At 47.4% G+C, this 24288-nt stretch overlaps 1 protein-coding gene across 4 annotated transcripts in view; it reads left to right on the plus strand.

Moving 5' to 3' along the window:
- LOC100551074 (discoidin domain-containing receptor 2-like) overlaps positions 1 to 24258 on the plus strand; it is a 51620-nt gene extending 27362 nt beyond the window's left edge. For all 4 annotated transcript variants that reach the window (XM_085239118.1, XM_085239117.1, XM_085239115.1 and 1 more), the window contains 14 exons: positions 508 to 736; positions 3272 to 3419; positions 3623 to 3728; positions 6418 to 6604; positions 9582 to 9828; positions 10789 to 10881; positions 11389 to 11546; positions 11800 to 11995; positions 13194 to 13438; positions 16074 to 16195; positions 16566 to 16763; positions 19340 to 19574; positions 20909 to 21058; positions 22269 to 24258. In XM_085239118.1, coding sequence (XP_085095244.1) covers positions 508 to 736; positions 3272 to 3419; positions 3623 to 3728; positions 6418 to 6604; positions 9582 to 9828; positions 10789 to 10881; positions 11389 to 11546; positions 11800 to 11995; positions 13194 to 13438; positions 16074 to 16195; positions 16566 to 16763; positions 19340 to 19574; positions 20909 to 21058; positions 22269 to 22409 — 2455 coding nt within the window. In that variant the 3' untranslated portion in view covers positions 22410 to 24258. The remainder of the gene's footprint in view (positions 1 to 507; positions 737 to 3271; positions 3420 to 3622; positions 3729 to 6417; positions 6605 to 9581; positions 9829 to 10788; positions 10882 to 11388; positions 11547 to 11799; positions 11996 to 13193; positions 13439 to 16073; positions 16196 to 16565; positions 16764 to 19339; positions 19575 to 20908; positions 21059 to 22268) is intronic.
- Positions 24259 to 24288: the final 30 nt, after the last annotated feature.

Below are 24288 nucleotides of genomic sequence, written 5' to 3' on the forward strand. Positions count from 1 at the left end.
TCGTGCACAAGCAAGTCTGATGAATGAAGGAAATGTGACAGATACTTTGAGATGACACAGAACAGTTTGTAGATGGGCAGAGCTTGCTTTCTTAAATGTATATTAAAATAACTCCTCTTTGTGCTTGATACAGCTGTAGAGAGGAGGTTGAACAGAGTTCCCTGTGTGAGATGTAGGAGAAATATGCACTTCCTAGGCCCGATACTAAAAAGCAGGCAGTGCACCATTTCCTACTGATTAGCTCAGTTGTATCTGAGCAGCATTATATTACTGCTTCTGGAACAGAAATGACTTGTAATGGTTACAGAGAGGTATCTAAAATAAGGAGGGGCTGTCCTGAGCAGGAAAACCTGGCTGCAGGACTCTGGGAAGTCTCAAAAGTCAGTCCAAGAGGGAGAGGTTTTTGTTACCCTTCTTTTGCTCAATTCTCAGTTTTAAGGTGTCTTCTAAGCTACTGGGGAGGATTGGTCCTTGGAAGTGAAGTCTTTTAATTTGTGTTTTCCCCAGGTTACAGAGGGAAGAGGGCGATGGAGCCTGGTGCCCAGCTGGCTTGCTGCAACCAGAAGATGTACAGTTCCTCCAAATCGACCTGCATAAGCTCTTTTTCATCACCTTGATTGGGACTCAGGGACGACATGCCCGTGCCACAGGCAAAGAATTTGCCCGTGCTTATCGAATTGACTACAGCCGCAACGGGGAGCGCTGGATCTCCTGGAAGGATCGTCAGGGCAGGAAGGTGAGTACAGACAGAGGGTGCAGCGGAGAGCCACGAAGATGATCAGGGGACTGGAGCCACCTCCCCTACAAAGACAGGCTGAGGGAGCTGGGCTTGTTCATCCTGGAGAAGAGAAGGCTGTGGGGTGACCTCATTGCAGCCTTCGGTACCTAAAGGGAGCCTACAGACAGGAGGGGAGTCAACTCTTTGAAAGGGGAGATAACAGCAGGACAAGGGGAAATGGTGTTAAGTTGAAGGAGAGAAGATTTAGGTGGGATGTCAGGGGGAAGTTCTATAGAGAGAGTGGTGAGGTGCTGGAACAGCTGCCCAGAGAGGCTGTGGATGCCCCGTCCATCCCTGGAGGTGTTCAAGGCCAGGTTGGATGGGGCCCTGGGCAGCCTGGGCTGCTATGAAATGGGGAGGTTGGTGGCTCTGCATGTGGCAGGGGGTTGGAGCTTCGTGATCCTTGAGGTCTCTTCCCACCCTGGCCATTCTGTGATTCTGTGAGTATAGTAGGTACTGAGTCATGGAGCATGCAAAGTACAAGAGGGTTAAGATGCTGTCCCCTTGACTCTGACACCAGTTAAGGATGGTGCTCTCCTTTAGCAGTGCCGTTGAAGATTGTGAAGTTCTGGACCCACAATAGTATCTAGCATCTGCCATATGCCATGGTATGCCTGCAGCACTGCTTCATTCCTGGTGCTTTTGGGAGCAATGGTCAGCATCAGCAGTGGCCAAGGCTGGAGGCAGGTGCTGAGTTTGTCCACACACAGCTGAGTTTGCTCAACAAGTGGCAGCTTGTGGAGGTGTTAGACAAAATCTATCTTATTTTTACCATTCTATATGGCAAAAAAAATGTCTTTTTCTGTTATGGAGCTGGTGCAGGGGTACCTTTCTTCTGAGAGACTGGGAGGTGGCTGAAGCTTTCTTCCTCTTAGCGAGATTCTTCACGACTGGCTGCAATGCCATGGCAGAATAAGAAATACCTCTTAAGAGGAAAATTAATCTAATTGCAGTGAGATTCTGCCATATGTTGTCTTCTGTTAGGTCTTTTCTGTCAGCAAGGTGTGGTGGATCCAGCTTAGCTGGCTTCTCAATCTCCTATATTAGGTTGTCTGAGAGCTGAAAAGGTTAATCACTGTCTCCTGGTTCCTGACTTCAGGAATTAGCTATGTCCCTGGTTCACTGAAAAAGGGTGCTTCTCTTAGGAAGAGGGATGTTAAGAGGCTGCTAATTAAAAGCCTGTTGAGGAGCCTGAAGATGCAGAAACAATCCTTTTTGACTGTTCTTACTTACCAAAGGTAGAACTGTTCAGCTGGAAGCGACCTACAAAGATGGTCAAAGCTGCACCTCTCTGGGGCTAACCAAAAGTTATTGAGGTCATTATCCAAATGGCTCTTGAACACATTTGCCCTTGTTGAATTCCATGTCACCAGTAATTATGCAGTGATCTACCCAGATCCTGCTGCAAGGTCTCTCATCCCTCGAGTCACCTTTTGGATTTGAGGGCAGTTGCTGGCACTGCAGATCCGTAGATGTGTGCAACCAGGTGCAGGAAACTTTCACAGCCAACCCAGCACAGTTGAGCAGACAGTGTGACCTCTCTCCATTTTAGCAGCCTTTCTGTACTATTCATCTTTCATCATCTTCAGAGAGATGCAGTTTTGTGAGTGGCTTCCTTCTGTAGTACAGCATGACCATTCAGTTCTCATTACACTCCTCAGCCACAATCAGTCTGTGCTGATGTGAAGATGAAGCCAACTTTCTGCTCTTTTATTGGCCTTCCCCATCTTTTAAATTGTCATCACACCACGAGTTGCAGTCCACATGGTCTTCTGAACAACCTCTGCTTCCATCCTTCCAAGAGTGACTCTTGATGTCAGAATTGTTCTTATTTGGTCTCCATAGGTGCAGGTCCTTTCAGAAATCTCTTACATGCTTTGTGTCCATCACTGGGAGATTGGCAGTTCAGCTATTTCCACACGCTGACTGTCAGCATAAGCAGTAGACTGTTCCCAGAACTGCAGTGAAGGTGAAAGTCCATGAGACATCAGACTGTACTTCAGTGGTGTCTGGCAGGGCTGCTTGCACTTCCATCCACCAGGCACTGCGGTACCTCTGAAATTTTGTTGTCTTGTGCAGCATTTCATAGAAAAAGGGTATCAGGACACTCCACAAGGTAATTTAATGATGAGGGCAAATGCTCAGTTACTTGCCCTTTGAATGTGCACAGAGAATTGCTTGAAGACAGAGAGGTTACGTACAAGTAACCAAAGTTCTCTGCAGCATGTGGTCCGCATATATATTCATCTTTCACCTGCCTTTCTCCTCTCCATCATAGTCCTACCTGGTAGGGGTCTGCAGTGGGCAGGAAGCGAAGTGGCAATGCCCTTCACCCTGTCAACCATGCAGCAGGCAGGAGGAGGGGAGCAGCAGGTGCCAACCATCCTGCGTGGGACAACTCCCCAGTCTTACACTGATGGGATGCAGCTACAGCGCCGTACGCATGGATTGCACAGCAAGGAGAAGTTACTGATAAGGACTTCTCTTTTCCAGGTAATACAAGGCAACATTGATACGTACGATGTGGTCTTGAAGGATCTCCGGCCTCCCATCATCGCTCGCTTTGTCCGGGTGATTCCTGTGACAGAGCTGCCCATGACTGTCTGCATGAGGGTGGAGCTCTATGGCTGTGTCTGGTACGGTAAGTAGCTGTTGCTCCTCACTGCGAAGTATCCTCACATCACACTGACTGGGACTCACCTGTGTCCCTGTGTATGCAGAGGAAATTCCAGACCAACAGAACTGCTTCTGTTGGTCCACATCACAAATAAAAGGGTCGTGTGGGCAGAGATAACGGAAGGCGGCTGCTGCTGTGTTTCTGAGGTGTGTGGCCTTCTTTTTTAGATGGTTTGGCATCCTATAGCATCCCCGAAGGAGGGACAATAGCAGCTCCTGGCTTTCCTATCGTTTATCTGAATGACTCGACCTATGATGGCTACCAGGAGCGCAGGTGGGAGAAGTCATCCTGTTTTCTCTCAGTCCTTCTGCAAATCATCTCTTCTTTCTTACTTACCTCATCACTAATATCTCGTATCCCAGACGCTTCTTTGGTGAGACCTCCCTAGCTGCAAGCTGTCCTCTTAATGCTCCAAAGCATGTGTTATTTCAGTGGCTTTGTTCCAGGCCCTTTGACATGCCTTTAGTTCCTGTTTTAGAGGATGTGGGCTCATGACATAACAGTTTCATTCTTAGATGGCAAAGGCTGTCAGGAAACGAGTTTTTTTTATTACTGGAAGTTGTCAGTGCTTCTCTTCAAAGAAAAGAATGTCGTTACACAGCTCACGTTGTCTTTGTTCATGGCTTCCATCTCTGCATGATGTGATGAGGTGGTCCTGATGTATTTAGTTGCCTTAAAGCCCTCCTTGCTCTTGGTGTCTAATTTTGACCTTATCCATTGTATTTATTTCTTTGTTGGGTCAGGCATAGCTTTAAGCTGTTTTTTGATACTGCACATCGTAAGGTGCTGCTACTCTTTGTTGCCCCAGTTTGGAGTGGAGATCTGGCTGGACCTTTAGCCTGTGTGTCACTGGGACAGATAAAGATCCTTCCTCTCTTCAGTTGCCTCTGTTGCTTATGCAGGCTGCATTTCAAACTGTTGCAGGAAGTTTCTAGTGTAAAATGGGCATGAAAGTACACAGCAGCTGAACGCTAGGCCTGCACTCAATACCTCTGAGTTCCTATACAGATCTGAGGTACTCTGTTTGAGAAAGCCCTGATGGACTTGAAACACTTTGGAAAACTTCCCACTCCCTGTGGGAAGCTTCAAGTCAGCAGAGGCTCCACTGCCAACATGGTATGAGGGGAGGTTGGCTGATAGCTCACTGTGGAGATTTCTTGGGTATGATGCTTTTCCAATTTGGAATAAAAACAAAACAAAAACACCTTAAAATAACTGGAATTTGAGAACTCGTTACAAGGCCCATTAATTTTTCACAAAACTGAGATTAATTAGGTTGGGTGGCACATTCCTTATGCTAAGGCAGTTCTGGTTTATGTAACAGCTGGGAGTTGGAAAGAGTTCATTGACAGTCTCTGAAATATTAAATAACAGTGAACTTGTAGACATTGTGTGACCACTTTGTTTGCACACTTGAGCACCTTTAAAAGACATTAAACTTTTTAGTACTTGAGTATGGATGTCCTCTTGGGGCAGCATATCTCTATTTGTGCAGGAGTGGGCCTAATAAGTGACCCAACAGTGACTTTTCAGTGACGTGCTGTCATAATTTAAGGTGCTTTCATTCTACATCCAACTGCAGTTGTCATCAGCTCCTCTTTAATTTTTTTTTACCTGAAGTTCTTTATACTTTGAGGTGATTTTTGTGAAGTTGTGTTATGTCATGCTGAAGGTTGAAATATGGGAAGAGAAAGGACCTTCTTAGTGCCTGAAAGATATAGTGAGGTACCAGGTACCCGTGTCTTAGGTTAACATCTGGTACTTTCAAACTGCATTTGTGTAGTGGGGGTTGGATATAGAAGAAAAAAAGAGGATTACTTGGTCAGAAAGAAGCTACATAAATCATTGCAAATGAGTTTAACATTCCAGCCTTACCCATCTCCTCATCTGGCTTCAGTACCACCACACTTACAAGTCCAGTGCTAGCTTAGGATGCTGAGTTTGCTGGGGATTGTCAGGAAGGTCTAAATGCAGACACAAAGCTCACTATGTTAAGCAAGGAGTCTTCAGAGCTAGCTAAACGTAAGGCTGTGTGCTGTACTGGCCTGGAAGGGGCTCTCCCTTGTCCAACTGTTAACCTGCTTTGGAGTCCACAGGGCATATGTACCTGTACAAATCCTTCTGATTTGAGGGCTCACCTGAAATGGGCTGTGGGATCTCCAGCATGTGTAGCAGCCCAGGTGACAAAGACTTCCTAGAGGAGCTGAACAAAACAAGCCCAGGGAGCAAGCTTGGGCACTAATGCTGCTGAACTGTTTGCTCTTTCCTTGCTAGAGGCTGAGGGAGACGTTCCAGGGATGACACCAGAAGGCAGATGGGTCAGGAATGTACCACATCTGGCATCTTTTACTCTATACAGCTTTCCAGCATTGACCTGGTGAGCTCTGCACTCTCAGGAACAAAACAGGGTTCTGGGAGAAGAGTCTGATCAGCTTTGCCAATGGAACTGATAACGCTCTCCTCTTGCACAAGCAACAGTGCCAAAAATAACCCCAGTTACAACTGGCTGAGCTGCCCAGGGTCTCACTGCTTTTTTTTTTCTTTTTTTTCCTGCTTTTCTGTGCCTTCCTGCAAACCTTTCCCCACTGATTTCCCCAGGGTTGCGTGGAGCAGTGTGCCTCCATGCAGCTCTGTGATGAAATGCTGCCCTGCAGTTTGCTGTCTGGGAATCTTGCAGTACCACTTTCTGTAGTCTCCATTTTTGTTGTTGAGAAGCTCTGCTCAAAGCTTGGTTTTGCTCTCAGTGCAAAAACTCCTGCCTCCTCAGGCATGGAAGGGCTTTAAAGTCCCAGCTTGAACAGAGTAAATGGTTTGTAGCCCAATTGTAGGAAATGAGGCTTTTGTGCACGATGCATTAAGAATAAACAAAGGATTGTTTTCCCAGTGCCAGCCAAAGGACCTGAGCGCTTTCACATCTGAGCTCTGGGTGCTGAGCTGTGTAACTGTGCTTCTTCCTGGCCAGGCACTTGTATGGCGGTCTGGGCCAGCTGACGGACGGCGTGCTGGGGCTGGATGACTTCACACAGAGCCACCAGTACCGCGTGTGGCCAGGCTACGACTACGTGGGATGGAAAAACGAGAGCTTCAGCACGGGCTTTGTAGAAATGGAGTTTCAGTTTGATCGACCGCGGAACTTCACCTCCATGAAGGTATTACAGAATCACAGAATGAATCACAGAATGGCCAGGGATGGAAGGGACCTCAAGGATCATGAATCTCCAACTCCCTGCCACATGCAGGGCCACCAACCTCCACATTTCGTAGCAGCCCAGGCTGCCCAGGGCCCCATCCAACCTGGCCTTGAACACCTCCAGGGATGGACGGGGCATCCACAGCCTCTCTGGCAGCTGTTCCAGCACCTCACCACTCTCTCTGTAAAGAATTTCTGCCTGACATCCCACCTAAATCTCCCCTCCCTCAATTTAAAACCATTTCCCCTTGTCCTGTTGTTATCTCCCCTTTCAAAGAGTTGATTCCCCTCCTGTTTGTAGGTATTGGGTGTTGTTCTCTTCCAGCAGCCTTGGAGTGGGCTTTAGGTCTGCCAGCTCCCAGGCTCCTCATTCAGGGGTTGGAACTTAATGATCCGTGAGGTCCCTTCAGCTCAAGCTGTTCTGTGATTTGGGTTCTATCTCCAAAGCTGGAGGATGTAATGTGCACAACAGCAGAGGGACAATGTGAGTCGGCATCATCCCAGGTTTGCTGATGCAGACTGCTAAGGCAGGGCAGCATGCACCTCTCTGGATTTTGGACACTGTCAGTATTTGGCTTAAATGGCTAGGGAAATAACACCTGGAGCAGCATTTAGGCAGCCCCTGTGGGCAATTAAGATGGATTTAGGATGCAGGCTGCTCAGTGTTTAAGGCCTATGTGACCCTCGAAGGAAAGGAATGTGTTTTTGTTTCCATTTTTGATGAAAAACTTTTCTGGACGCCTCAGTCTATGCTCTGGGAAATTACTTACACAGAGGAGAAGGATGACCTGAACTTTTTAATTCTATAGTAAATAGAATCTTCTAAAAAGGGTCAGTGGCTTTTCTTGTACGGATTTCAAATGAAGGAGAACCCACCACATCCTTCAGTAAATTGTTTTGGTGGTTACATACCCTGGTTTTGTTTTGTCTATTTTTAACTTGCAACCATTGGCTCCAAGCCTGCTTTTGCTGGCAAAAGTAGGAATCTTGCCTTCTCAGAAACTTTCCTGCTTCTACACTGCGGTTAAATCACGTTCTTAATCACTGCTTCAGTAAACTAGGTTGGCTGAACTTCTCAGTGCCTTCCCTGTGAGATCTAGGATCACTTTTGTAGCTGTCTTCCAGTCCTTTCTTTGTCTGCCAATATTCCTTTGGAGGTACAGAGACTGGATGCAGGGTTTCCATCAAACCGCATAAAAGAATGGTACCAATTCCCTGGCTTTGGACAATTCCTCTTTGTTTATCTATCTTGTGATCATGTTAGTCCTCTTAGCCAAAGGATAGGGAGCCAGTGTTCATTAAGAGTTTGGTATCGTGCTGAAAGTCAGCTTCCAGTGCAGAAAGAATTACTAAGTTTTGTTCCTGAGTTCACAGTCTTGAAATGAATCAGTCCAGAGGAACACATTCCTCATAGGAAAACACCTAGAGAATGATTTGTGCCTTAACTTTATTTATTTTTCTTTAAGACTTACTGGACAAATTTTGATTGTGTGAATATTATTCATGAGCTCATATTATGCCAGTCAGAACAAGTGTTCTCACGTCTCTTAAAAGCCTGTCGTGTAAACACAGCCATCCTGATCAACCAGATAAATAAGCACATGAAAATAGCTACTTCATTTAGTGTTTCATTATAAAACTGTATTAAGCAGCATAGATTATTCCTCATACTAAATATGAGCTGTTTCAGCTTTGCTTTTGCACAGACTTGGTGGTCTGTAAATACTTTTCTCTGTGTTGCATCTTGATACCTTTTTGCTTGATTCCATTCTTCTGAACTTCCCCAGTATCCAAGGAAGTACTAAAAATAAATGTTAGCAAATATTGCAGCTGCATTGCAAACTACTTAGGCTTGCACATTATAAAATTGGACTTCAGTAGGTGGTGTTTGGAATAGAAAGTGTCCCTGCATCGGTCCAAGATGTGAACATATCCAACTCCTATCCAAATACGGCACAAACTGTGTATTGCAGATGTCAGGCTTTCCTGCCTTGTTATGGATGACTATATCTCCATACTGAATAATGTTGTCTAAGCTTCATCTGTTCTTAATTATGCTCAACTACCCTTCTTTTGTCTTCTTCTTTCTCACCAGGCCTGTTGTCCTCATTACTGCTTCTCTGCTATTCACTGCAGGGTCTCAGAGGTCATGCAATTAATAGCTTCAGAGCTGCATGTAGTTTGGAAGGGGCTGTTGTCACAGTTGCTAATGCTCGGAGTTGCTAGGAAATGATTTCTGGAGTTGCTGAGGAAGGGCTGGACCACTGTGGCCATGAAAACAGAGGTGTAAGGCGAGAGGCACTGAACTATTTAAGGTTCACCTTATTCCTTTGATTCCCAGTCATTGGGTACGGTGCCAAAATACCTTGGTCCTGATCTTCAGGATGTCTTTGCTTTAGTGAGATGTTAACTTGGCAGCATAGTGATGGCAGTTTAAAGCATCATTGCCGAAACTAATGGTGCCATTGCAGCAGGCAGGACTGAGCTACCAAGAGAATGATGAATGTGGGCTTACATGGCAGCGTAAAGAAAACAGCCACAGCAGAACTGCTGCTGTATGATGGGAGAATTTCTTCCTGAGGTCACACATTGCTTGGTTGCTTGGTGGAAGACATCACTTAAACTGTGGAAGCTGGAGGGTTTCTAAAAGAGGTTAGGGCCTAGGTACAGTTTTCTTTTCCCTTGTAGGGTCTACGACCAAGGAGAGTTGGTGTATGAGGCTTTAAATTGCACAAGGCTTCTTGGATATTTTTTCTATATGGGCATTTTGAAGACTGATAAAATTTGGCTGTTATTGTATCATTTATTCTGGGTTAAGAATATTCAGACAGAGACACGTTAGAAACAGAAAACCTTCACGAACAGGAATCCGCGAGGCTTAAATCTTTTTCCATTTCAACGACTGTTCCTCTTTCCTGCTGTGTTCTCCTTGCCAGGTGCATTGCAACAACATGTTTTCCAAGGGGGTGAAGATCTTCCAGAAGGTGGAGTGTCTGTTCAAACCACGTCTGATTGCAGACTGGGAGCCTGAACCCGTTGGTGTGGCAACGGTCTTGGATGACAAAAATCCCAGTGCCAGGTTTGTGACTGTTCCCCTCAATCAGCACGTGGGCAAAGCCGTGCTGTGCCGCTTCTACTTTGCTGACACCTGGATGATGATCAGTGAGATCTCCTTTCAGTCGGGTGAGTGTTCCTACAGTCTGGTAGATTTTGGGAAGGGTGGAGAGCAGAAGGGATGGTGTGGAGGTGCAGGATGTGAGCTGTGGGGCTGTGCAGTGGGGAGGAGGTAGCAGAGAGTTGGAAAGGCAGTGCATGTGTAGGAAAGTCAGGTCTACAGAGGATGCTTTTCAAGCTGTTAATGATGCAGGTATGCAAATGCACAACCAGGGCAAAAATTAAAGTGTGGGGCATTTCTTTTTAAGGCAGTTGCGTGCTGTTCATGGGGTCAGTTTTTACCTGCACTAAGCATAGTTGAACTACATCTGTAGCTAGCACAGAAGCTAACAGATTGCAGGTTTATGTATTAAAAACAAACAAAAAAAAACACAACAGCCTGAAACTTTTGTTGTAGCTGTGTACCATGAGGTGGTTTGAAAGGGTTTGGGAGGGAGTGGGCAGAGCCTTGAAGAAAGCAGACATCACAAGGGCTGTGGCTCCAGCTTTCTGCTCTGAGGTTCCCTTGTGAGGGGACACGCACAGGGAAGCAATGCTCCAACTGCAGCTTGCTGCTTATCTTGCTGATAGCAGCCCCTGCTGGCTGCCTTCCCTGTTGCACATGGGAGTAGGCAGGCTCTTGGTCCATCCTGGTAGGACGATTCTGCTAATCATGCTAGAAGGAGAAGAAGAAAGATGACGGGTGCAAAAAGGCCTTTGCCTCAGTACCAGCTTTCTGCCCAGGCTCAGGGAAGGATATTGCATGCACTGGCAGTTTGCCGTGGTTAGGAAGTGCAGCTGCTCAATGGAAAGGCTGTGCAGGCTCTGCTCACTCCTGCTGGGCAGGCTGGGAAGTTCAGCTCGGGATCTGCTGTGTGGGTCTCAGCCCAGGCTCGCTCTGGAAGGCAGAGGTCATGTCTGGGATTACACTGACTGCTGGCAGGAGCAAAGAGATTTTGTTGGACTGATGTTTTCATTCCCCTCCCACAGATATGGAGAGTGTAAACCCTATTTTGGTTACGGCAGCCACAAGCACTACAGATGCCCTGGAAACAGCATACAACGTTACTGAGGGGAGCTGGGGTAAGGGCTTCTGTCACTTGGTTGTGTCAAGGGCTCGAGGGTTGGGGAGGACATCCTAGCTGTTGTGGTCCCTCCCTCTCTGTAGATCTGGGTATGGCCTGCTTGTTGCCCTCATACTCAGGGCTGCAGCTTACAGTCCTCCAAGCCTCAGCTATGTCTTCTGCCCTCAGCTGGCCTGTGCTGCCTCACAGAGCAAGTAGGCTGAGTGCACGTGTGCCACTGGTGGAACTCTGAAAGAACACGGACCCATCGAAGGAGTTTGTTCTGATGCTAAGAGCAGTGCTTGGTTGCAGAAGTTCTCTGCGCAGCTCTTAGCTGTGAGCCTTCAAATTGTGGCTGACCAGGGCAAAATGGGAACACAGCAGATGTTAATACTCAAGAAGCTGTCTAAGAACTTTTCTATACCAACCTGTAGGAAGGGACATGATCTCATGGAAGTTAGCCAGCGTGTGTAACAGCGTGTGCTTTACTGATGGCAGGTTGTTCTTAATTCCTCTCCGTTTGCAGAAACCACATCTTCTGTAACGAGCACCTGGATAGGAGAGAAGACAGATGACTCCAATACCTCCATCCTTGTGGGCTGCCTTGTGGCTATTATTCTTCTACTCCTGTTGATTATAATCATTATTCTTTGGAAGCAATATGTTCAAAAAAGGCTGGAAAAGGTAATAAATACAGTGGGGCTATTTTGCAGGCACGTGTTCAGATCTAAGAATTAACTCTTAAAGAGCTCTGAATTCTGTGGAAAACACAGGGTTTCCTCTGCTCCCTCTAGCAGCTAAAACCCTGGTCCCTCAGCAGGGCAGTGTGCAGGCCCTATCCCAGATGTTACTGGAAACATCTGTACTGGCAGTTGCAGCCAGAACATTACTCGAACTGAGCATCACCTCAGCAGCTTTTTCTTTCTTTTTTCTGAAGGCCCCACGCCGAATCCTGGAGGAGGATGCCACAGTTCGCCTCTCCTTCTACAGCTACACCATTGCCAACAACCAGACCCAGATCCACCAGTCAAATCCCACCTATGAACGTGCTTTTCCACTGGACTTGGAATATCACCAGCCAACTACGCTGCTCCACAAGCTTCCAGAGCTATCCCAAAGTGCAGAGGATTCAGGTAAGGGAATCGTCAGACTCCAGAAGTTAGGCATTTATTCTTTTTATTATTTCCCTCACATTTTTAAAACGTCTGAGTAGTCGTCTTTAATACAGTGCAGTACTAGAAAGACAGCATTTTGAAGCTCAGAAGCTTTTTAGTATGTAACATTGGCAGATGGAGCACCAGGCCCCACTGAAGGGTGGTGGCTTTTTATTGTTCTCTTTAAAGATTGTTTATGTGTTAGCCAGGTCATCTTTTTAGGAGCTGATTTTGGCAATGACAGCAGCAAGTCATCGTGTCTCATCAGCCCCTTGGCAACAGAGTCGCTGCCTGCAGCACTCCCACGCTGTCCAGGCTGCCTGGGGGAGGAGGAGGAGGCCTTTAGCACGTCTTCCTGCAGCATGGGCTCTGTGAGACTTCATTAGAAAAAGCAGAGACAAATGCAGCAGAGGGTTGTCAGTGGTGTGCTGGCTTCCAGCCCCTGGGGAGCATTTGGATGTGCACAGAAGGGAACATTTCCCAGAGGCTTTTGTACTCAAGTGTCTGTGCTGCTGTTCAGGGGATGGAAGGGCAGTGCTGCATTCCTCAAGCAACAACTTGCTGAGGTCCAGCATTATGCTACATGAGGAGATTGATTTGGACTGAGTCAGGATGCGAATCTGAAGCAGGACACGTGTTCTGTGTAATAACTGACCATACAGGAGTTGTTTATAGAGTCACTGCTTGGTATTTATGTGAATAAGCTGAAAGAGATAAGGTAGTGTGATATCAAACTACAGAGAAAATGGAGGCCCCAATCTCCAGAGAGGAATATAGAGCAAGTCTCATGTTGCAGGCAACGTTCCTTGTGTCAAGTAAAAAGAACAGATCAAAATTAGGATGAATCAGAAACAGGTAACCACTTTAGGCTTGTGCTTCCATGTCTGGGCAAGAATTTTTGCTCTGCCAGCTGGATAGAGCAGGGAGCTGATGAACACAAGTTCACTTGTAACTCACAACTGTTTGTTGTGGAGCTTGCAGAAGTGCAGTTTGTTCTGGTTTAAGCCCTAGTTAAAACTAAGGAGCCTTCCATCTCGGTTGGCACATTGGTATGAGGTTAACATGCATGCAGTTAAGCTGGATTCCCAGACGGTTGCAGGATTCAGGAGTGGAAGCCAGCCATGCTGGTTTTAAGGGAGTGAGAGTCTGACTTAACCTGTCTTTGCTTTCTCCCCAGTGTGCAGCGGGGACTACGCTGAGCCGGACCTGACCAAGTCCACCCCTCACCAAGGCTTTCAGAACAATGTTCCTCACTATGCTGAAACAGATATCGTTCATCTCCAAGGCGTGACAGGCAACAACATGTATGCAGTCCCAGCCCTCACAGTGGATTCCCTTACCAAGAAGGACATCTCTGTTGGTGAATTCCCACGGCAGCAGCTACGACTCAAGGAGAAGCTGGGAGAAGGACAGTTTGGAGAGGTACAGCCGTTCTCTTCCACGCTTTCTCTAGCAGAAAGGAGATGTCTGGCACAACGGATCCTCTCAGCTGCACTCTGGCATGGCTTTGTCCTTGGGGACTGGGAGACCTGCATAATATTGTATTACTTTATACATGCCTTTGCTGTTGGTTTGGGCTGAAAAGGACCTTAAAGATCATCTAGTTCCAAACCCCTGTCATGGAAAGGGACACTTTCCTTTCGACCAGGGTGCTGTTATTGTAATGACCTTTAGGATAGCCTGCAGAGAGCTCTGTTCTGTCCCTGCAAGGCTGCAGCCCGGTGCCACACAGGAGTCCTTCATAGCAGGCAGACTTTGCCTGCTGTCTGTGTCCCTGTTTATGACCTATAGGAAAGGCCTGGCAGTGTGAGTTCAGACTGCTTCGTGCCCTTCTACAGAGATCTCAAACGTGTGGTGGCTGTCCCTCACCTGTAGGCATGTGACTGTATGTCACTGACTCCAGCTGAGGCAGACTCACTCTGGGTGTGAAGAGTTTTCACATGAGCAGGTGTTGGTTCTGATGGGGCTCTGCATGCTGGCCCTGGCCGAGGCAGACGTTGCCCAGGCTTTGTGGTGCCCTCACATATTTTCTGGCGTCACTTCTTGCTCAAGTCCCAGTTTGCCTCAGAAGCCCGAGGCAGCATGATGCACACATCTGTCCTCTGCCAAGCACTGTCTTTGTTCCTTGGGCTCCTTTTGAGCTCTGTATGTTTCTGGCTTTTTCTTTTCTCCCTGCTTTGGTTCCATACTAAGCCAGGTGTTCCCCTCACTCTGTCCTGCTCTTCACCTGTGTCTCTATCCTCCCCAGCTTTTCCTCACTCACAGCCTTAAAAATTCTGTTTGCTACGTTTTGGCAAAGCACAGCCCTTTACTGACCTTTTCCTCATCTGTGTTGTGCCCATGCCTTTAATTCCTCCCTGTGACACCTTCCTTGCTTCAGCCTTCCTCCCTTGTCCCCCTCACTTCTGTCTGGATCACTCTATTGGAAAGGTGCTGGCATCCTCAATCTCCTTCACCTGGCTGTCAGCACAGCCACTGCTGTGGCATGGATCCTGCCCTGTCCTGGTTTGTACTCCAAAATGTGAGGTTTTTCCTCACTGTTTTGCTTCTGGTTTCTCCTTCCTACTGATTCCTTTCCTTTAAATAACTGCTAAAGCTTTCTCCTCCTCTTTTCTGTTGTTGATCAGCAGCAGCCAGGTTCTCCATCCCCTTTTCCTTGGAGTTTGATTCATGGCCTGTTCCTTTCCTGACATCACAGGCTCTTCCCTTCAGTTCTGCAGATGTGCTGCATCACAGGTCGTCTTTCTCTCCATCTCACCAACCCAATCTTACCAAACTGCTCACCACTGTGAGCTCTGCTCTGGCTTAGTGTGCAGTTTTGCTTCTGGCAGCATGGCTCATTCATGCATTTTTCACTCCACCCAGAGCTTCTGCAACTCCCAAGCCATTTATTTCTGTTCCTAACCATCAGCTTTTTGGAAACAGCGACACACTTACCTGCACTTTCAATACAGGCCCTTGGTACCATGGCTCTTTTTCTTACTGCTGGCTTGTATGTCTGATCTCTGCTTGATGTTGCTAGACTTCCAGAATTTGATGAGAATGAGTCTCACAACTGTTCTTTGACCGTGAGATTTCACTCTCCATGTAACTGCAGCAGCCTCTTTGCGCTTCTGTTTCTGATTTGTAGGCTTGTCTGTTTTCTGTGCTGTTTCCATTTGCTATTCACCGGGCTTCTTGCATAAGTTCTTGGTGCATTCTTCATATAAAATTAATCTCCCATTATGTTTCATCACTGCTGGAAGAAATCCAGTCTGCTCCCTTCCTGCAGTCCTTTTGCCTATCGTGCACACTCGCTTTTTCTACTTTGTCCACTCCAGCAATGTTTGTCCAGTTCTCCTCTTGAATGTGCATTCTGATAAATATGATACTGATAAAGTGTTTTGTTGCACCTTTTCCTCCATCTTTTTTTTTTTTATATGATCCTGGCAGTATTTTCATGTGGTTATTCATTTATTTATCTGAACAGACCCTGCATGCAGTGCTTTCCTCAGAGCATTCACCTCTGACTGCACTAATAGGTGATGTGTTCAAGCCACAGCACACATGCATTTCTGGAATTAAAGGACTCTGGAGAGTTGTCTGTGATTTCTGGATGCTCCTCAGCTCAGAGGTCAGACTGCAGGACAATTCTGTGTGTGTTGTGCATAAGCTGTACCTACCCAATGTGCTACAGCCTGCAGTGTTTGTGAGCACGTGCAGCACAAAGCAGACAACCCTAGGCACAGAGGCCTTCCTGAGCATCTCTAGTGCTTGCTAGGCAGATTGACCTGACCTCCACTTAGCTGTGCACTGCACCAATGGTCTACATCTGTGGAGTAAACAGGGAGCCCATTAGTCTACAATCCACATCTACATTATGGGCTTTGTGGCGTAGGTCCAGAATCCTGGGCCAACCCATGGGCTGTTTGTCATCAGAACAACATCACTTTTATTAGATCATTCACTTGGTCGTTCTGACAGTGGTGCCCAAACTGATGACTTCAGTGTAGAAGTAGTTTTCCTCTTGTTTTCTGCTTGTGCACTCTCATAGTTGCCCCTGCTTTATGCCCTGCAGGTGCATCTTTGTGAAGCTGATGGCCTGCTGGAGTTCCTGGGGGTCCCTTCCACAGAATTCACTCACCAGCCTGTTCTCGTAGCAGTGAAGATGCTGAGATCAGATGTCAACAAAACAGCCAGGTAAGCACATCCACAGTGCCAACCACCTGAGAAGGAAAGCAAATACTCCCCAAGCAGCAGCTTCACGTGGGTTAACCCTGATGAGCTCTGTAAGAGAGGCCTTGGTGTGTGCTTTGTGTCTGTGTAAGGAACGGGATGCAGTCAAAGGGCTGAGGGTGGGAAGAAATATAATGTCAAACTGAAGTACTGTATTAATTCCCTTTTCTGGGGAAGGGGTGGAAGCTGCATGCTAGGCCAGAACAATCTTTCAAACTCACTGTGTGCAGATGTGTAAATATCTCTGGTCAGGCATTTCCTTACCTGCTGCTTGTGTTTTCCTTAGACAGAGGAATAGCTTAGGATTCAAATCTCTTGTTTTCTGTTCCACAAGAAATGATTTCCTGAAAGAGATCAAGATAATGTCTCGGCTGAAGAACCCAAATATCATCCGGCTTCTGGGGGTGTGTGTGCACGACGACCCGCTGTGCATGATTACAGAATACATGGAAAATGGAGACCTCAATCAGTTCCTATCGCAGAGGGAGATCTACAGCAAATTTGCAATTTCAAACAACATTCCCTGTGTCAGGTAAGAGGAGCTGCCTGTACTTAAGCTGAATCTGCAACACAGAGCTACCAGCTCCTTCTGTACCTTCCAGCCTGGCCCCAGCACAAACTGTGGGCACTGATTTCACTTTGCAGAGGATGTTGTTCTTGAGGCCTGCAGAGATCTCTGTTCCCATGAAGTGTCCCTGAGCGTGGGCTCTTCTGGTTTTACATTAATGAGGTTGCATCAAGCATTCATTCAATAGCAGACCAGTTGCATTGCAGATAGAGTTTTGGGATGAAGTCAGGAATTCCTCTCAGGCTTTCAGGATGTTTTGTACATTCTCTGGATGCCTGAAAAATATTACCTAAGGAGAGCTGAGTGTGGAGCTTCATTAGGGAAAGATTTCATCAGGCAAAGAAGAAAAACAGTGCTCTGGCAGAGAAGATGGTTTTGTCTGTAGGGACACTTACCTCCCTCCTCTGTGGAAGGATTGGCATGAAGACACCTCTGCTACTGCGGAAATCCTTTCCTCAGGGACAAGAGTTGCATGTGGGGTTAACATGCACTGTGCTTGGAAAAGGAGCCTTCTGACCAGAGCTCCCTGCATTGCTCTGCCTTGGGCATTTTCACCCACAAAGGAATGGATTTATTTACAGTTAAAGGGCGAGGCAGAGCAACTTCTGTGGGCGGACCAGAGGAGGTGGTTGTTTCTTACAGGATCTAGAAGACAACAGCTTTGTTGCTGCCACAGCTGGCAGTGGTCAGTGCTCCTGTTGTGGGATGTTAAGCAGACATTGTAAGGAGTTGTGACAATCAGGAACTGCTGTAAGATGGCCTTGCATCCGTGTGGACACATTCCAGCTCTCTTCAGGCTCCTGTCCATTCCACACATTTGAAATAGCTTTTGCCTTTAGAGCTGGGGCTTTTTTTCATAGTTTCAAAGTCTGTCTTCTTCTGCTCACCTCTCACCTGACTTAACACCAGCATTCAGTGTTCTTCCCTGCTTTCCATTACTTGGCCCTACCCACGGGATTTTCTTCCTTTTCCAGCTGATCCGTCAGCCACTCCTTTTGTCCCTTTCAGCCCGACAGTTTCATGCTGAAGGAAGCCTGTGTGACTAGCTCAGATGTCTGTCTCCATAGGAGCTGGTTACTGATAGTGAAATGAATCCCACTGCCAAAGAGTGCATCTTGTGTCTCTGCCAGTTCCTGTGGGCGTCTGATTGACACAGCAAGCTCCAGCTGTCCCTACAGCTTTTTTTGTGTGTGTTTGAGATGCATCTTCCTGCTGTCTGGCTGTTTAACAAATCATGAAGATGAGTGAGAAGTCTCCCATCCCTCTCCTCTGTATGCAGCACTGCATGCACCATGCACTGCAGAGCTTGCTGCACAGGGAGCCAGTAGATAGCTGCTGCTAAGACCTGCCAGAAAGCAGGTGGTGGGGGGATTGGGTGTCTTAATTGAAAGAGAAGCAGCCCCAAGCATGAGGCACCCAACTGAGGGGAAGGGAGAAGGCAGGGCTGGGAGTCTCTGCCTGCTTCGATGCAGGAAGCCAGCAGCAGAGTGAGGCGTGCATGGGTGGCTGGGTTCTTCTCTGGGAGCGCAGTGGGTCCACCCAGGTCAGGAGAAGTATTGAGCTGACAGTGGCACAGGGTCAGCTGTCACCTGGCTGAGCTGTGGCGGTGACTGTGGTGGCAGGAAAGGGGTGGCAGCCTCTTCTCAGGGCAGAAGGGCTGCCTCCCAGCTCTGCAGTGATGGCTTAGCTATTGGCAGGTAGATCAGATACATTCTCATGAGTCATGCTGTTATCATTCAGATAACATGACAACAGGTGGCCTTTAAGGTTCCTTCAGACTCAGATGATTCTGTGGTAATGCCTTCCTCACTGCCACCAGAGCACAAAGAGAGGTAAGGCTTTTTTCCTGAGCCTCAGCAGAAAAATAATAATTGTGAACAGTTTTAGATTTGTTTTGACAAATGCTTGTTTACTTGAAGTGTTTGAGCATGCACAGTGAGAAACAGCTGAGCATCACAACTGCTGGGGTGTGAAGAATTCTGAGAGTCAGATGGTCCAAATTCTGTGTATCACGCGACTTTGTTCATGCTGTCTTCATTTTGGTGATGGGGAAATTGAAATTATAACAAAATGCCTTGGTTGACATAGTTGGTAATACTAAACATAAGCTGTCTTCAATGTTTCACGTGCTTATGTTAATATGTGATAGCAGTGGTTTGAGATACTGAGCTGAGCACTTCTTAAGACATGAAATTCTGAGTCTGTACAGCTTAATTTTTGCTGGCACTCTGAGAATTTGGTGCTTTGCTGCATAAGCTCTTTGATACTCTTGATATTAATGCTTGGTATTAAATGTCTAAGGGATGTCAAATTCTTACAGCCATGAATTTCAGAGACAGCTCGGGAGCTTGGCCTAGCCTGGCGGGTTGGGCTGTTAGTGCCCTGGAAGTGGGACAGTTCAGTTTCACTGGTATTGCAGAAAACCAAACGACAGGTCCCCATAGTACATCCAGTGCGAGGCCAGGCAGTAGGAGATGTCAGGGAAGAACTGAGTGCAAGGAACTGTATCGATCACCTGTGTTTGTCATCTTCTATTGCAGCTACTCTAACCTGCTCTACATGGCCACCCAGATTGCCTCTGGAATGAAGTACTTAGCATCTCTGAACTTTGTGCACAGAGATCTGGCAACTCGCAATTGCCTGGTGGGCAACAACTACACCATCAAGATCGCAGACTTTGGCATGAGCAGGAATCTGTACAGCGGGGATTATTACCGCATCCAGGGCAGGGCGGTGCTGCCCATCCGTTGGATGGCCTGGGAAAGCATCCTCCTGGTAGGCACTGCCTGAAACCGTGCCATCTCCTCCCTCTGGTTCTCTGTGTGCCCCTCAGTTAGTGATGTGGACTTACGCAGTCCTTACAGATGGCCTGGTGAGATGTCTGTTAGGTTACGTTGGGCTGGGAAGGAAGGCTGTCCTTACAAATGCAGCACTTAGGCTCTAGATAATCTGTGCTGTGCTTTTCCTGGCTTTCAGAATTCCTGCTGGAATCAAAAGCAAGTTGCTGTTCTGTGCTGCTTCCCCAGCTCTGAAGCCCAGAGGGGCAGGAATGAACCCTGATGAGCCTCTGCTGCTTGAGGCTGGGCATTGGTTTTGTGTGTAAGGGTCCTGCTGGCTGCCTTCAGGAGACTGTTCAGCAGCCTGAACACATCCATTCTAGGGGTAGTTCCTCAATAATCAGCCCAATCTCTTTCTCAAGCTAGTTCACAGTAGCTTAACTCTAATCATGCAGTTACACTTTCTTACAACACCCCCTCTGAGTACATAGGAGAATTGTAATTATGGCTGCCATAAAGGGCGATGGCCCCAAGCTTTTTTAAGTTCACCTTCTCCTTCTGGCTACAGCTTCACCTAAACTGTAAGTCACTTCTCTCCTTCCTTGTGTATCTTCCAACATTTGCAGGCTGCTGGGGTTGCTGGCTAAGCCTGGGCAGTCTTGGCTGCTTGCTGACAAAGCTGCCCTCCAGCCCCAATTGTTGTCTGTGATTTTCTTTTGGCTTCTTTTTGCTTCTTCAGAAACATACTGTTCCAAACAAATCCAGTTTGGGCACATTTTTTTTTTTTAAGACAGAAAAGAGGGACAGGGCGCAGACTGTCACCAACTTATACACGTGCAAAGATCAGAATTATCCTGGCCTAAGAGTCAGCTCTGGCTCTGCCTTCACCCCTAGGGCTTTGCTTCCTGTTCAGAGGCTTTTTTTGTGCTGCAGTGCTGTGTTTTGGGTGGAGGTGGGTGGCAGCTATCACCTCCCTGCCCCAGCACACAGCATTTTGCTACAGCTGGAGGCAAATGCAGATGTCCCCAGGAGAAATGGCAGACCCCAGCTTTCTCTTAAACTCACTCCCTGTTTCAAGAGGTTTGCCCCAGTGAGAGATTCACCTCCCTAAAGCTGTCCTGTGAGTCCACAGAGATGTGCTGTTCTTGCCCTGCAAAGCAGCAGTGTTGTGCTTCAGTCCCTTTGTGCATTGCTCAGAGCACGTTGGCTGCTCTGCTGTCTGTGGAGAGTGTTTTCCCAGGTGTGAATCCTTGTGATTAGAGAGAACAGATTGAAATCTGTTCAATGCCAGATGAGTGCTGTGTGCAAACAAGACTTACTTTCTGTTCACAGGGCAAGTTCACCACTGCCAGTGATGTCTGGGCGTTCGGGGTCACCCTCTGGGAGATGTTCATACTGTGCAAGGAGCAGCCTTACAGCCTCCTCTCAGATGAGCAGGTCATTGAGAACACAGGGGAGTTCTTCAGGAGCCAGGGCAGGCAGGTAAGAAAGCAAATGTGACCTCTCCTTTCTTCTCTTGTCCCTGTCACAGCCAAGTGAATCTCCCAGGGCCTTCCTGCTGCTCTCGCATCATCTGCAGAAGTTCTTGCTTCTATCACTCACCTTATCAAGCGTGTCCCACCTCTCCTGCCCCTTGTGCAGCTCATGGGACTGCCTTTCCCCTCCTGGTGTCCCACTGGAAGAACCTCCTGGCCTGTCCAGCTTCTTCCATGTCGTAAATCAATCGATCGATCGTGTTCCAGGCTGCCTTTGATGCCCTGACCTCCTTAGCTTTTCTGAGTTCTGCTGCACAACTCTTTTGCTCTTGGACTTCATCAGATCTTTGTGTCAGATCCCATTTGTGTTTCCTCTGAAAGACAAAGAGACGCTTACTGAGGTGGGGAGGGAGGAACTGTTAGTGTCCCCATATCTCCATCCATGCTGAGCTCTAACTGCTGAAGGGCTTCTCTATGTCATTATCTTCGGGTTCCAGGCAGGACTGTACAGCCCACTGCTGCTGCCTTTGTATCCTTCAGTAGATAGATCAGTGAGGATGGTAAATAGAGCGTGGCAAATGAGCACCTCCAAGGGTGGCTGTGCCCCAACAGAGTGGATGCACAGTTGCTTGTTCTCCCAAAACTCACATTGAGTACTGAAAGTTGAGGGATTAAAGGGAAGCAAAATAATGCAAGGTTTTATTCGTTGTCTCCCAGATATTAATGGCTTAGTTGAAGAGTCTAAAAGGTCACTGTATTGAAATGGAGGAAAGATGATAAATAAGTCTGCCAACCTGTACTTTAGATAAGCTTAAAAGCTGTTTTTTCTTCTCTGCTAACAAGCTGTCACGATGCTTAGAAAGCCTCATGGGTTGTCTACGGTGAGTGGAAATATTTGGATTTCATTGTGGTGCATTGGTTTTGGTTTGTGTTTTGCGTCCATCTGATCCTCCTGAAGCATTTGTGCTTCCCTGGGACAGCGGGCAGCTCTGTGAGCAGCTCATGGCGCGAGCTGGCAGTGCTCTGCAGGGCCGTGCCAGGTGGTGTCACAGTTCCATCCACACTTCGTTGCTGTATTCGCCTTGAATGGATCTCCAGTGTTGCATGACTGCTGTCTTGTCTGGGCTGAAGCTCTCCTGTGGTCTTAACTTAGTCAGGGTTCCATTCTGTTAAGGACCCAGCACTCAACTTGCTCTGTGTTGTGTTTTTTGTTTCAGATCTATCTGTCCCAGACTCCTCTATGTCCTAACCCCGTGTTTGACCTGATGCTGAAATGTTGGAGCAGGGACATAAAAGATCGTCCCACTTTCGACATGATTCACCACTTCCTGCTAGAACAAATGGAATCAAACATTTGACTCCAGCAAAAGAGACAGACTGATGGGAACAGAGTGACCGTGTGTCCCTGCGGGGGGCAGCCAGGGCACCCTGCTCTGCTCCCTTGACTGTTCCGTACTTAAATGGAGACGTCCATGGCAGCTGCTGGTTCTATTGGCCGTGGGCTGACACATGCAGGACCAGAGGATCTCGTGTGGTTGAAAAATCATCTCCTCTTCTGAATCATTTCCTGGGAATACTGTGAGAGGGGTTTTAGTTGATACCCGTACACCTTTGGGAAAAATGAATGCATCCCACTTTGGTGGGGCTGTGGAGCTCTCCTGGTTGGAATGGAAGCTGCCGGGGAGCCACGATCCAAGGACAGATTCTAGAAGTAAAGACTTCAGTCTTCTCAAACTATTCCATTCAATCAAATGGAAGTCTTGTGCACATTAGCAAGTGTTTCTGTAGGCTCTTGCTGCAGACAATACGTGTAGTGAGAAACTATGGCTGACAGAGCTAGGAAACGTTTAGGGACCTGAGGACTGACAGAGCTGGATTAGCAACCCTTTGGGAGCGACGCTATCAGGGTCTGCAGAGGATGCTGATAGAAGAGTCCAAGAGCATGTTCATTTTTCCTGTGGTTGTTAAGCACTGCTTTTGTTACATATGTGCGTTTTTTTTTCCCCACACTGGATTTTTTTTTTCTAGAAAAAAATTAAAAAATGAATGTTAAAGGTCGTAGGAAGGTCACTGTGATCTTCTGACCTGCAAATTAAGGCTAGGGTAGGGAGTTTGTATTGAAAAGTAGCTGATACTGTACTACTGTCACTATGTAGATTCATTAGCCTAATGAACTTGTAGCCACAATGGACTGATGTGCAATTAATCCTGTATAAGTACCCATTAATATGAGATCTCTAAGTCGACGCTGTTACACGTGCAGAGGGAACTTAGATTTGGTGAAAGCCAACGGCTGAGAGCAGAACCCTCTATGTCACAGCTCACGGGGGAGGAAAAGGGCAGAGCACCCTCCGGCCCCGCTCCATGTGTGCACACATCTGCTGAGAGGTTTCTGGCACTGGTGCTTCCTCACAGCCCTGTGGGGATGGTGCTGACAGCAGGCGGGAGCCCTGCAGCCCGTGGGATGGAGCTGGCTGTCATCTGTGGGGCACGGATCCCCCAGCTGTGCTCGGGATGAGCTCCCTTTGCTTTGGCTGCTCCCTGCACAGCACATGGCAGCTTTTCATCAAACTGGGGTTGGTTTTCAGCTGTTTCTCCAGTGCTTGGTTCTCTGGGGGATTTCATAGGGCTCTGAAGGGTTGCAGGATTTCGCTTGTTTCTACACTAAATCTGTTGTGGATTTGTCAGGTTTGGGGGACGCTCTGCCGTTCCCTCTGTAGTTGTTTTGCCGGATCTTAAGGACCAAACTGAACATTTCATAAACTGGGAGAAGGTGGAAGTTCAGCACTTTCTGAAAAGCAGCATCCAGTCCAGCGTGTTTCCAATAAAGATTGAGGATAATTCCCACCTTGGCCAGACGCAATGTGTGCTGCACTGCCAGCCCTGTAAGGGCACTGCTGCAGAGGGAATGCCAGAGTGCTTCTGCTGAGAGGATGGCTGTGGCTGTTGGACTGAAAGGGAAACCTGCACCCCGAGCACCCGGCGTGGCTGTGTGCACAGTGCTGTGCTGTGCTTATCCCGGAGTGTTTCCATCCCATCCCAGAAAATGTACAACTGTAGCTGTGTGTGCTGTCTGTGGTTCTGAGGTCCTGGAATGCTGTACCACCACCTGGGCCGTGTCCTTCTGTAACATCAGTTCCTCCGCTGACGCACTGACATACGGAGTTTCTCTCGTATCAATAAATCCTAATGATAACCTTGACGAAAGTGAATTTCTACTTTTATTTTTTTAACTTA

Source organism: Meleagris gallopavo, chromosome 19 (genome assembly GCF_905368555.1).
Source record: "Meleagris gallopavo chromosome 19, MGAL_WU_HG_1.1, whole genome shotgun sequence".
Classification (NCBI taxonomy): Eukaryota; Metazoa; Chordata; class Aves; order Galliformes; family Phasianidae; genus Meleagris; species Meleagris gallopavo.